The 10,692-nt window shown below is 40.3% G+C and overlaps 1 protein-coding gene across 8 annotated transcripts in view; it reads right to left on the bottom strand.

Annotated features, from left to right (window-relative positions):
- Positions 1-852: 852 nt before the first annotated feature.
- The window catches only part of birc6 (baculoviral IAP repeat containing 6), a 94,229-nt gene continuing 84,389 nt past the window's right edge, over positions 853-10,692 (bottom strand). For all 8 annotated transcript variants that reach the window (XM_079631953.1, XM_079631957.1, XM_079631958.1 and 5 more), the window contains exons 70-74: positions 9,605-9,766; positions 9,109-9,186; positions 8,309-8,497; positions 1,863-1,997; positions 853-1,787 (exon numbers count right to left, since the gene is read on the bottom strand). In XM_079631953.1, the coding sequence (XP_079488079.1) occupies positions 1,608-1,787; positions 1,863-1,997; positions 8,309-8,497; positions 9,109-9,186; positions 9,605-9,766 (744 nt within the window). In that variant the 3' untranslated portion in view covers positions 853-1,607. The remainder of the gene's footprint in view (positions 1,788-1,862; positions 1,998-8,308; positions 8,498-9,108; positions 9,187-9,604; positions 9,767-10,692) is intronic.

Genomic DNA, 10,692 nt, shown 5'->3' with positions numbered 1-10,692 from the left:
CAGGTAACCGAGGTTACGTTAGTAACAGAGTACGTTCTCAAAGTAATTCCAACGATATCGTTTCTCTGTGCCGTTATCATTATAGCTGTGGTGTGGACTCTGCTATTCTTTAATATTGAGGTTTTTTTTTTTTTTACTATATCTTTATTTATAGTTATCGTCATTGGTGAGAATAGGCCTTAAAAATAAACAAAAAGTACAAAAGGTAAATACAATAAATGTAATTATAAAATTAAACCGTAAAAACAAATTTAGACAAAATGAAATCGAAAGGGCCCAAACGATGCTTCTTCATGTACAGTATGTTACAGGTCACATGATCCTACCTAAATAATTCTAATATGCTGATTTGGTGCTCAAGAAACATTTCATATTATCGATGTTGAAAATAGTTGTGCTGCTTAGTATTTTTGTGAACATCGTGATACACTTTTTTTTTCAGGATTCCCTGATGTATAGAGAGTTCAAAAGAACAGAATTTTTACAGATTGAAATATAAATCTTTTGTAACATTATAAATGTCTTGTGGTAATCTTGTGGTAACTGGTATGAGTACAGAATCTTTTTTTGCATTTTTGCAATATCAATTTAATACAATTATGGAATACTCTGATTCTAACTGTTGGCTATAGTCAAGAAGGTCAAGGCCTCCATATTCGTAGAATGTGCACATGCACTGTTTGCATATTTCAGATGTTTAATTAGTCTCGTCAAGTACATTTTTAAAAACTTCTACTCTTGTAAGCCGACAGTGATCGCTCAGCCTCCATTATAGCAGTGAATTCTACTTACAGATGCACAAACACTCACCACAATCTACAGAACCACATTAATTAGTATATCCAAGCAAAGTAAAACAGGTTGCATTTATTAAACTTGCACTTAAAAGCAGAGAGAGGGCAAAAATAAAACGTGCTATTGATCAGCCTGAACGAGCATCCAGGAACGTCCGATTCAGGCTTTATTATTGAAGTGTACACAAGTCTGTAGAAACCAAAAGCACTGTCAGAGGGTCACCAGAGGATTGTGGGAACTCAAGAGTGGGTATGGGAGCGTGTTACATTTTTCTTTTAAATAGTTTGCTTAAAGAATGACCAGTATATTCTCACGTACAAACTGTCCTTGCACTAACAGTCCAAAATAAAGAAAAAAAAATTGAACAAAACATTTGGTAAACATTCTCCACTAAAGGCAGTTCCCTTATATATACTGTGATTTCATCTTTCATTTTTGTTTACATAAACAAGTTTAATAACATATCAATCAGTGGTTATTTAACAATTTGGGAAAATAAAGGGAAAAAAAAGCACAAAAAAATGTATACTCTTTTACAAGTAAATAAAAAGATCTTCTCTCATCTCTTTTGTTTTCTCCAGGGCGCAGCATAGATTTCAGCGGTTCGTCTTGTGTCGGTGGGTGTTAGCGGATTCATTTCCTCGTATTTTCTTGGTTTTGTCGGTCCTCTCTTTTTATGCTATAACATAATTAGATTTCTTACATACAAATATTGACAAAAAGATGGCTTAAATCACCAAAGCCATCCAGTCTTTTTTCAATATCAATGGATAGTCAAAGGCGGTGGGCGGGGCTTCAGGGGAAGAGGGGGATCATAGCTGGCCGTCGCTACAGTGGGCGTCTGGGCTGTCCGTCTGCTTCTCTGCATCCTGACCGGGCAGCTCCTTCACCATGAGCGAGGCGCTTTTCTCGGAAAACTCCTCCCCATCCGGCTCCAGGCCTTCAGGACAGGGAAGTTTCAACAACTCCTCTCTGAGCTGAGCTGTGTGCCTCTGCAAAAAACACATGGAATCAGTTTCCAGAAGACACCAAATGGCACAATTTACATTGGTATGACAGTGTTGTACCTTTAGCGCAGCTGCGTGATGAGACATGGTTCGGCCGACTCTCTTATCGCTGCTGTACTGCTGAATATCACAGATCCAGCCCTCGCACTGCGCCATGATCTCCGCTCGCTTCATATAGAAGTGCCGATGGATCACCTGCACACGCATACACACACATGGTTAGTGTGAAAAAAACACACATTATCAGTGTTCTTGGAAAAGGGAATTGTATATCAGTTCCCATAGAGCCCATAAATCAAACGCAAACCTCATATTCAATTTTAGTAGCACTAGAAAACAATCTGCTGATCTTCGGATTGAGACTCCAGTGACCTATTGGACTCATAAGGACCAGATGACCGATCGCACCACACAGATAACCAGCAGTCACTGCCTGTCCGCGCATGTTAATACGAACAAACTAAGTGACCTTTTCGGTAAAAAAGACCATAGGCAGGAAAGAGAAGAACTCCGCGCTCACGCGGACACACACTTCCTCGTAGTACTCTGAATCTGTCCGAAGGCGAGAGCTGACTCACTCGTTCATTCTGCATCTCCTAGATATTTCTCCTCTCAATCTCACTTTGTTTTCTAACATGTCATAGAGAGTGACGGTGTATTAAACTGCAGCATGAGGAGTTATTAATATCAGTCACAACACCCTGATTTAACAGAATCAGAATAATTTCCCCGGACATCGGGAGTGGTTCCTATGTTGATTAAAGCAAAAACAAACTTTGTACCGTCTGAAATGGATTTCCATTGTGCCACCTGTTGGTGCGTTCAAGTCCTCCTGGGAAGTTCGTACTTACGAGGTGTAAAGTCGCGTTTACGACGACAGGAGCGTTCAAGTCACTTTCGATGATGGTGGTGTACTTTCTCTTAATTAATTACACAAAAATACAGCAAGGTTCTTAAACTCTAGTTCTAGAAAATGAAGAACAAAGATATGTGTGCATCAGGTGTGCTTTGTTTTTTTAATGTTTTTATTTAATTTATGAAGCCACAGCAAACTATCATTACATAGGCTATTACATTGTTATATTATAATGCCATCATATTCTGTGCAGGCTGTGCCTTGCTTTACGCTGTAAATCGAAAAGCCTGACAATATCACAGTTAAAATACCTTGAAGTAGCCTATTGTAGTATTCCACCATGTTTCTCACCAAGAAAATCCCGACCTCCCCACTCGTATTTACGACATTGTGGTGGCGTTCATGTGCGTTCAACTCGTATATACGATCTTTACCAGATGACTTGAACGCACCATGTGTTATGATAGTGGTTATTAGTTCATTTTAAAGTATTAAACAGAATTATGATCTAAACAATTCATGAACTTATCATTTTGTGTCATTTCGAGAACAAAAGTCATTACATTACAATATTAATGCAACTTTTTGAGAATAGTCAAAATTGCAAGAATACACTTGTGGGGCTATGAGATAAAAATTGTAATGGTAAAAAAAAACCGATGTTTTGAGAAAGTCAATGTTATGAGAATAAATTTGTAATGTTTTTAGAATATAAATATTTTAAGAATAAAGTCATAATGTTACAAGAACAGATTTGTTTGGCAAATTCGAAACAAATCATGTTTTGAGAATAAATGTAAAATGTTTAATAAATAAAGTTGTAATGGTTATGGGAATAAAGTCATAATGCTACGAGAACCACTTTGTAATGTTTTGAGAAAAAATTTAAACTCAGAATAAAGTCATAAGATTATCAAAATAAAATTGCAATGATTCTAGTATCAAATCAATGTTTTGAGAATAATTATAATGTTACAAGAATAAAGTAAATGTTTTGATAATACATTTCTAATGTTCTTAGAATAAAAGAAAAACGTTTTGAGAACAATTTTTTACAAAAATGTATGCTTTGTGTGATTCTCAAAACATAATATAAATCTTCATATTAGTAATCAGTACTGACAACTATACAATAAGCAAAATACCATCCATGTCTGAAAATCTGGAAACCTTAAATGCCATTTGATTTTTTACTGTAAATAACAAGATCCATAAAAAAAACAGGTTACACAACAACTGAACAAATGCAGGATACTCTTGAATCCACACCAAAAGCTCTAGTGGGAAAACAGCCTTATTCTGCTAAATCCACCTGTTGTGTCTTCACTAACACACACAGTCTCTCCCAGGATTAAGACGTGCACTTTAACCTGCTTGTAAAGGCGAGACGCTGTTCGGATCAAACTTCTGGGAGGAAAAAGAGCGAGCGCAGGCGAGAGGGATTCAGGAATGAGTGCATGTGATCGATGGTCTTGCCAGTGTTGCCATGGAAACCCCGGCTGCCACTGCACATTACTCGCTGGCTCTGAGCTCAACCTCACCGGCCTTATATCTCTCTCTCTTTTGCTGTCTCGCTTCATCCATCCATCCTTCATAAATCTAGCTTTCTCTCAAACACACAAAGGTCAACCACCCAGACATGTGACTGTTACAGCCTCTCCCATAATACTGCGTTTGTTTCATATTCATTCAGTTCCTAGAACATGTGTAATGATATTGGAAAGAGAGAGAGCGAGAGAGAGAAAGAGAGAGAGAGAGAGAGAGAGAGAGAGAGAGAGAGAGAGAGAGAGAGAGAGAGAGAGAGAGAGAGAGAGAGAGAGAGAGAGAGAGAGAGAGAGAGAGAGAGAGAGGAAAAGGTTAGAAACAGAAATGCCATTTAAAAGAAAATGAACATGTGTACGGTAGTTACGGTGTAAGGTTGTTGTGCAGGAGCAATTGTGTGTTTCCTCTCCCTCTTCTGACGTCAACAGCCCACTATTTATTGCCATGCGTGACTGGCTCTTTCTGTGTGTGTGTGTGTATAACGTGTCCTGCTTTTATTTAAATCGCATGTGTGTGAATCTGTTTGGATGTACTACACTCTAAAACACTGTTTCATATAGTCCAATGGCAGAAGCAGCAGTAGATATAGACGCAGCTACATATTTGTGCCTGCAGATGCTTATTTTAAATACTTCAAATTCATTCAACACAAGAAATTGTTATTTTTTTTATTTTATTACTATTTTACCTGACCATTGCTTGCGCTGCATTGTGCCTGCAACAGGCTAATGGAAAACTCGAAACTATCGGAATCAACTATGAGTGGAGTTTCATCTATGAGGTTCAATCTTCTGTAAGGATGCTGCCTATGTAGGTAGGGATTTACCCACCGGATAACCGACGCGTGACAACACCGTTGGAGTTTCTCTCTTTTCCACCTCGCTTTTAAACAGCTCATGAATGCCCGAGCGACTGTGGGCGGCAATTACTTGAATGGGTTCTTATTTTTCTTAATGAAAAACATCGCAACAAAACAGTACAATGACTAACTGCTTATATTAAACAGAACTTTACCTGTTACCTCCGGATGCTGCCACCTTCGTCAGGCAAAGTTTACAGATTGCCTCAATGTTGGCAGGTTCCCTATTAGCACTGGGTTTAATATTGCTAAATAGGCGCTTTTACATTTCAAAACGATGATAGGGGGCGGTGCCAGGGAGGTCAAGTGATGTAATCGGTGTGCGGCTGAACACTGTGTAACACCAGAAACACTGACAATCGCACCAAGCAATTAACTAGGTTTTGGAAATTACCCTATAAGCCCCGATATACTTCAAGCAAAATCAAAGGACGAACTCAGCAGTGTGGGCGGCATTAGATGTTCAAAAAAACAGTACATCTCTGGTCACGAATTTCAAAATTCGTTTTAACCCTAAACGATGAATGGAAAAAATGCGGCGAGTATATCAAGGCATTAAATGTCCATGTGCTTAGGCTATTGAAGATTCTGCTGAACTTATGTCTGATAAAACCAACTTCAATCTCCATGTAGAGGACGTCACGGGTCTCTCTTAAAAGAGCTGAAAGCAAATGTCTGAGGGGATGAGATCCTTTCTCAACACAAAAAGCTCTACACTAAAGCTCCCATGATTCAAACCTTACATTAATGCCCACATGGAGTCTACAAACGGTCTACACATTTTATACATCCTCAGCTCCATGCATGTTTGTTATAAAACATTTTGCTTAGTTTCATTATATATTCAGTAACTAATATGAGATTTAAAACCATTCCACATAATTATGCATATTCTGTCTGGGCCAATACATAATTGATCAGTAAAAGTCCTATACAAGCTTCTGTGTTGCCCTGCCTGGCCCGGTTCTGCCCAAACGACAGCCCAACGGCCCTTTATCCCTCCGAACAATGCTCTGGTTGCCATGGCAACAGCCTGTTTAGTGTCCACTGTGGGATACAGAGGTAATGTACCAGCCACACTGCCTGAGGTGGCGATGCAGCCGTTAGGCATGACATCAAACTCACAAATACCAGCTGAAATAGCCATACTAGACCTAAGATGACATGCACGGATAATGCCAGTGTGACTTGTGACGTCACAGTCTGATCTAGCTACTGATTTTTCAACTATATGACAGTCTGAGAAAGTAAACACTCACAATATACACACTCATGACGCATATTTCTAGAGTTTAATGCATGCTTTTGGTCTGATCATGGAGTTTATGTTTGGTAATTACTAATTAGATTAGTGCACGCTTTTGGGTTAGCGCTGAGTCGTATCCCTCCTTTAAAAACTCAGTATTTTCACTCATTTATATTCTGATTCAGGCAGCTCCTCCTCCTCCTCTCTCTTTTCACTGAGCATATGGATGATTGCTATCTGGTGGTGGGGGCCAAATCAAGGACAAAAGGAAATCAAAAACAAAGAGGGGAGAAGATGAGAGGGTGGAGAACATCATTATCTATCTAAAAGTGATAAAAGAAGATAGGACAACTCAAAATGTGCTGCTGACACACAGTGGACAAAAACCACCTCAGGTGATATATACACATATATTATACAGTGCATTCGGAAAGTATTCACAGAGCTGTCATGTGGCTTTTACTGAGGACTGGCTTTCGTCACACAGGCCTGATTGGTGGAGTGCTGCAGAGATTGTTGTTCTTCTGGTGAGTTTTCCTCTCTCCACAGAGAAACGCTGGAGCTCTGTCAGAGTGACCATCGGGTTCTTGCTCTCTCCCTGACTAAGGCCCTTCTCCCCAGATCGCTCAGTTTGGCCGGACGGCCAGCTCTAGGAAGAGTCCTGGTGGTTCCAAACTTCTTCCATTTACCGATGATGGAGGCCACTGTGGTTATCATTTTTTTTTACTAACAGACCCTAAACTTTTGAACAGTACTGTATATACTGTGTGTGTGTGTGTGTGTGCATATATATACACATACACAAATTATTCATATGTCAATAATCCGTTAAACGCGTTATTAACGGCGTTAACGCAAACCCATTTTAACGGCGTCATTTTTTTTATCGCGAGATTAACGCCTAGCAAACTTTGTAGTTTTTTTTCACATGCTTTTGCAACAACTAGTAACGTTATTAAAACTACAACACCACAGCGGATCTAGCTAGACCAGAAACAAAACAACAGGCGCCGCACACACTTGTCGCCGCACACACTCGTCACCGCACACACTTGTTTGGGTTTGCGAGCCGCCAAAAAGTGGACGAGAAGCGCAGAGCCGAGCCGCGTCTAGGACAACTGAGCGCGTCTAGCACATCAGACGCGCACTTTCTCAGTTTATGGCCAGCAATAAAAACACTGAATGGCGCCACCGGTGTGTGTACACTCATAGATAATAATGTGTTAGAATTTTAAATACGAGCCGCTGCGCGACGCGGCGCTTCTCGTCTGAACGTTACGTTTTGAGTGGATGAATGATGAGCGCGAGACGCCGAAATGGAGGCCAATAAAGATTCTGAATGGAAAGTTTACTTTTAAAAAGTTGCCAAATGGTTCAAATGACAAGACCAAAGTAATCTGTGTGTTTTGTCGTTGTGAACTGAGCTATCATCGCAGCACGTCCAGTCTGAAATACCACTTGATAGTCAAGCACACACACACACACACACACTCACACTCAGCTGATGCGTTTCTACGCCCACTCGTCAATATCAGTAACGTTACCTCGTCAGTATTTCTTTCACCCTTTTATTGATGGACAGTGTTACATTCTGTGAGAGATTATTTGCTCCAAGTGAGAATGTTAGTGTGAAATTGAACACATATGCCAATGTTGTTTTCAATAATAAAAAAAAACATTTGCACAAAGCAAGCCGATCCACTTTTCCATGTTGATAAGAGCATTAAAATGAGAAAAAAATAATGGGACAAAAAAAAAATCAAGAGACATTTAGAATAGATAAAAATGTGCGATTAATCGCGAGTTAACTATGACATTAATGCGATTAATCGCGATTAAATATTTTAATCGTTTGACAGCCCTAGTATATAATAAATATTGTATTATATAGAATCTCCCCCCCACAAATATTTTCTCCAAATATCGCATGTTTATATGTGCCTGCATGAACCTTGTGCACCCTTTCATGAGCCGATAAGTGTTTGTGATGAATGATATCTAACCTCTTTAAAGCAGGGTGAAGGGTTGCGGATCTGTTCTAGCATGGCCCACTTGACGGTGGCCTGCCGGATGTTTCCGTCGTACTCCCTGGAGCTCTGCGTTCCACTCGGCGTGCCCCGGGAACGCTCGTAACCGGGTTCGTTGAAGTATGGCTCAGCCACCAGGATCAAAGACTGGATTGATACCAGCACCTAAAATAGACAGACACACACACACACGTTATAAATCCTAGGTGGAAAGAACCACAGATCAGGTGAAAAGGTGAAGAACAAACAGCTCTCTGTGACCAAAGCACTACTGTCCCAGTGCCCGATTTCCATCTATTGATCGGCTGGACACTAACTGTAGCACTAATCAATGGAGACATTTCTATGAACTGCTGGCAGCAGTACATGAGCACAAGCGAGAGGAGAGAGAGAGGAGCAGAGCCTGATCAGATCAATATTACAGGGTGAAACCGCTCCCCTGCCTATTATATAGAGAGGTATGATGGAGGGAGGGAGGAGGGGTGGAGATGTGGGCAGATAATTACAGTAGGGAAGCCAGGATGGGAATGTTGTAAATGCTTAATGGTCGATGTGTAGGTGATATGACTAAATGCTCTCAGAAAGTGATGAAATGAGAGGTGTTCTCTCCGGCATTCCCCTGCTTCAGAAATACCGAAAATAATCATCCTCACTTGTGTAGTATCGGTATCAGTATCGGAAGTGAAATCCTTCCTCACTAATGAGCATGAACAGGAGAGACAAGGACAGCTTAAAAAAAAAAAACTGATTATTTAAGAAAGAGAAATTTAGCTCACCTGTAGAAAGCTAGAGGTCTGAGGGTTCCATTTCTCCTCAGGACGCCCGTGCCAGGTGTTCAGGATACTTAAACACACCTGGTTGTTACCGAAGGGATGACAGCAGGTGGAGATGAAGAGAAGAAAACAATTTAATGGTTAAACTAAACAATGATTACAAGTCAGAGGAGGAAGCTTATTAGTGATTGACCGTTATAAACCAAACAGGCAAATAAATTGGTCTACATTTTTTAGATTATTGCCATTGGCAGTAAAATAATTGTTTTTGTAAAAATATAATCATAAAAATAAATAAAACGCAACATTATTTTCGTATTTCCATTCAGGCAATATTCAGACATTTTTGACATTACCACTATGAGCTGTAAAACAAAATAAAAAAACACTTGTAAAAATAACAATATAATAACATTATTTTTATATTTTCAACCTACAGTCAATTTATCGGTATCGGCCACTGAAAAATCGGAGAAAACTGTAAAAAAAAAACACTAACCTTTCCATCGTTGTAGAGGTTTGGATTGAAGCGGACGCTGTGGCCACCGGTGGTCTCCAAATTAACAAGAGGGGGGGAGTTTGGGTAATCTTGAGGGAAGTAGACATCAAATTCAAAACAGCCGTTGGCATATGGTGTGTCTGCGGGCCCTGTTATCAACACCTGAAAGAAAAAGCAGGAAAACAGCCATTAAAACGGCAAGCCTCCAATCATTCAAAGGTGACAAACATTAACATGAAAGCAATGTGTTGAACAGCACAGGAATGATTGTGCATGTCTAAACCATGTTTTAGAGAGAGAGAGCTAGGGAGGATGAACAGATACAGGCAGAGACATGAGTGAGAGAGAGGCAGATCGGAGGACTGTAATGCCATCCAGTAAATCTCTCTCCACTGCAGGCGGTGGAGCTGCACTCAGGCGTAAAGACTGTTTTGACATGACCATTCAAACGCAACACTAAACACACACACAAAGCTGTGCTCACACAGCTCACAAAGCTCAGTTTACTATTAATGTCCATTAAGATTGTATGAAGTGTGGAGGAAGACCTGGCCCGCTGTTAGGGGTCAGTGTAAACAGACGGAGCAGTGAGTGACCAGTCTGACTGGGGCTCCGCTTGTGGTCTGGCCTGCCCGAGCTCAAGCCAGACACATTGACATTTACACACTTCGAGAGCAGCCAGGGTCAAAAACACATCTCAAATGTCATTAGGAAGAGTATGTGCACTCATAAGTGTGTGTGTTAGAGACAAGCAAGTGACTGCTGGGATTCATTGCAGTTGTTTTGTCATGCAGCAGAGATGGAAAGGTTCATGTTGACCCACAGTAAACAGCAGGGATTGAGTCTGTCCTGGTCTGATCTCATAAGCACTGACATATCCGATTCTTTCATTTGTGTAATTAATCGATTCATTTTATTTAGAGATGCACCGATTGATCGGCTGGTGACTGGAATTGGACAATTTTCAGGTGATCGCCATGACCGGCCGGTTAGTCTGACATATGCCGATTTATTTGCATTCAAATGCACTCGGGCGCCGCATGATTAACATCGCGCAACATCAGCATCACACGTGCACACATGTAGGA

Source organism: Phoxinus phoxinus (genome assembly GCF_949152265.1).
Source record: "Phoxinus phoxinus genome assembly, chromosome: 13".
NCBI classification, from domain to species: domain Eukaryota; kingdom Metazoa; phylum Chordata; class Actinopteri; order Cypriniformes; family Leuciscidae; genus Phoxinus; species Phoxinus phoxinus.
Note: the sequence above shows the minus strand (reverse complement) of the source record. Positions and strands in the feature narration are given on the sequence as shown.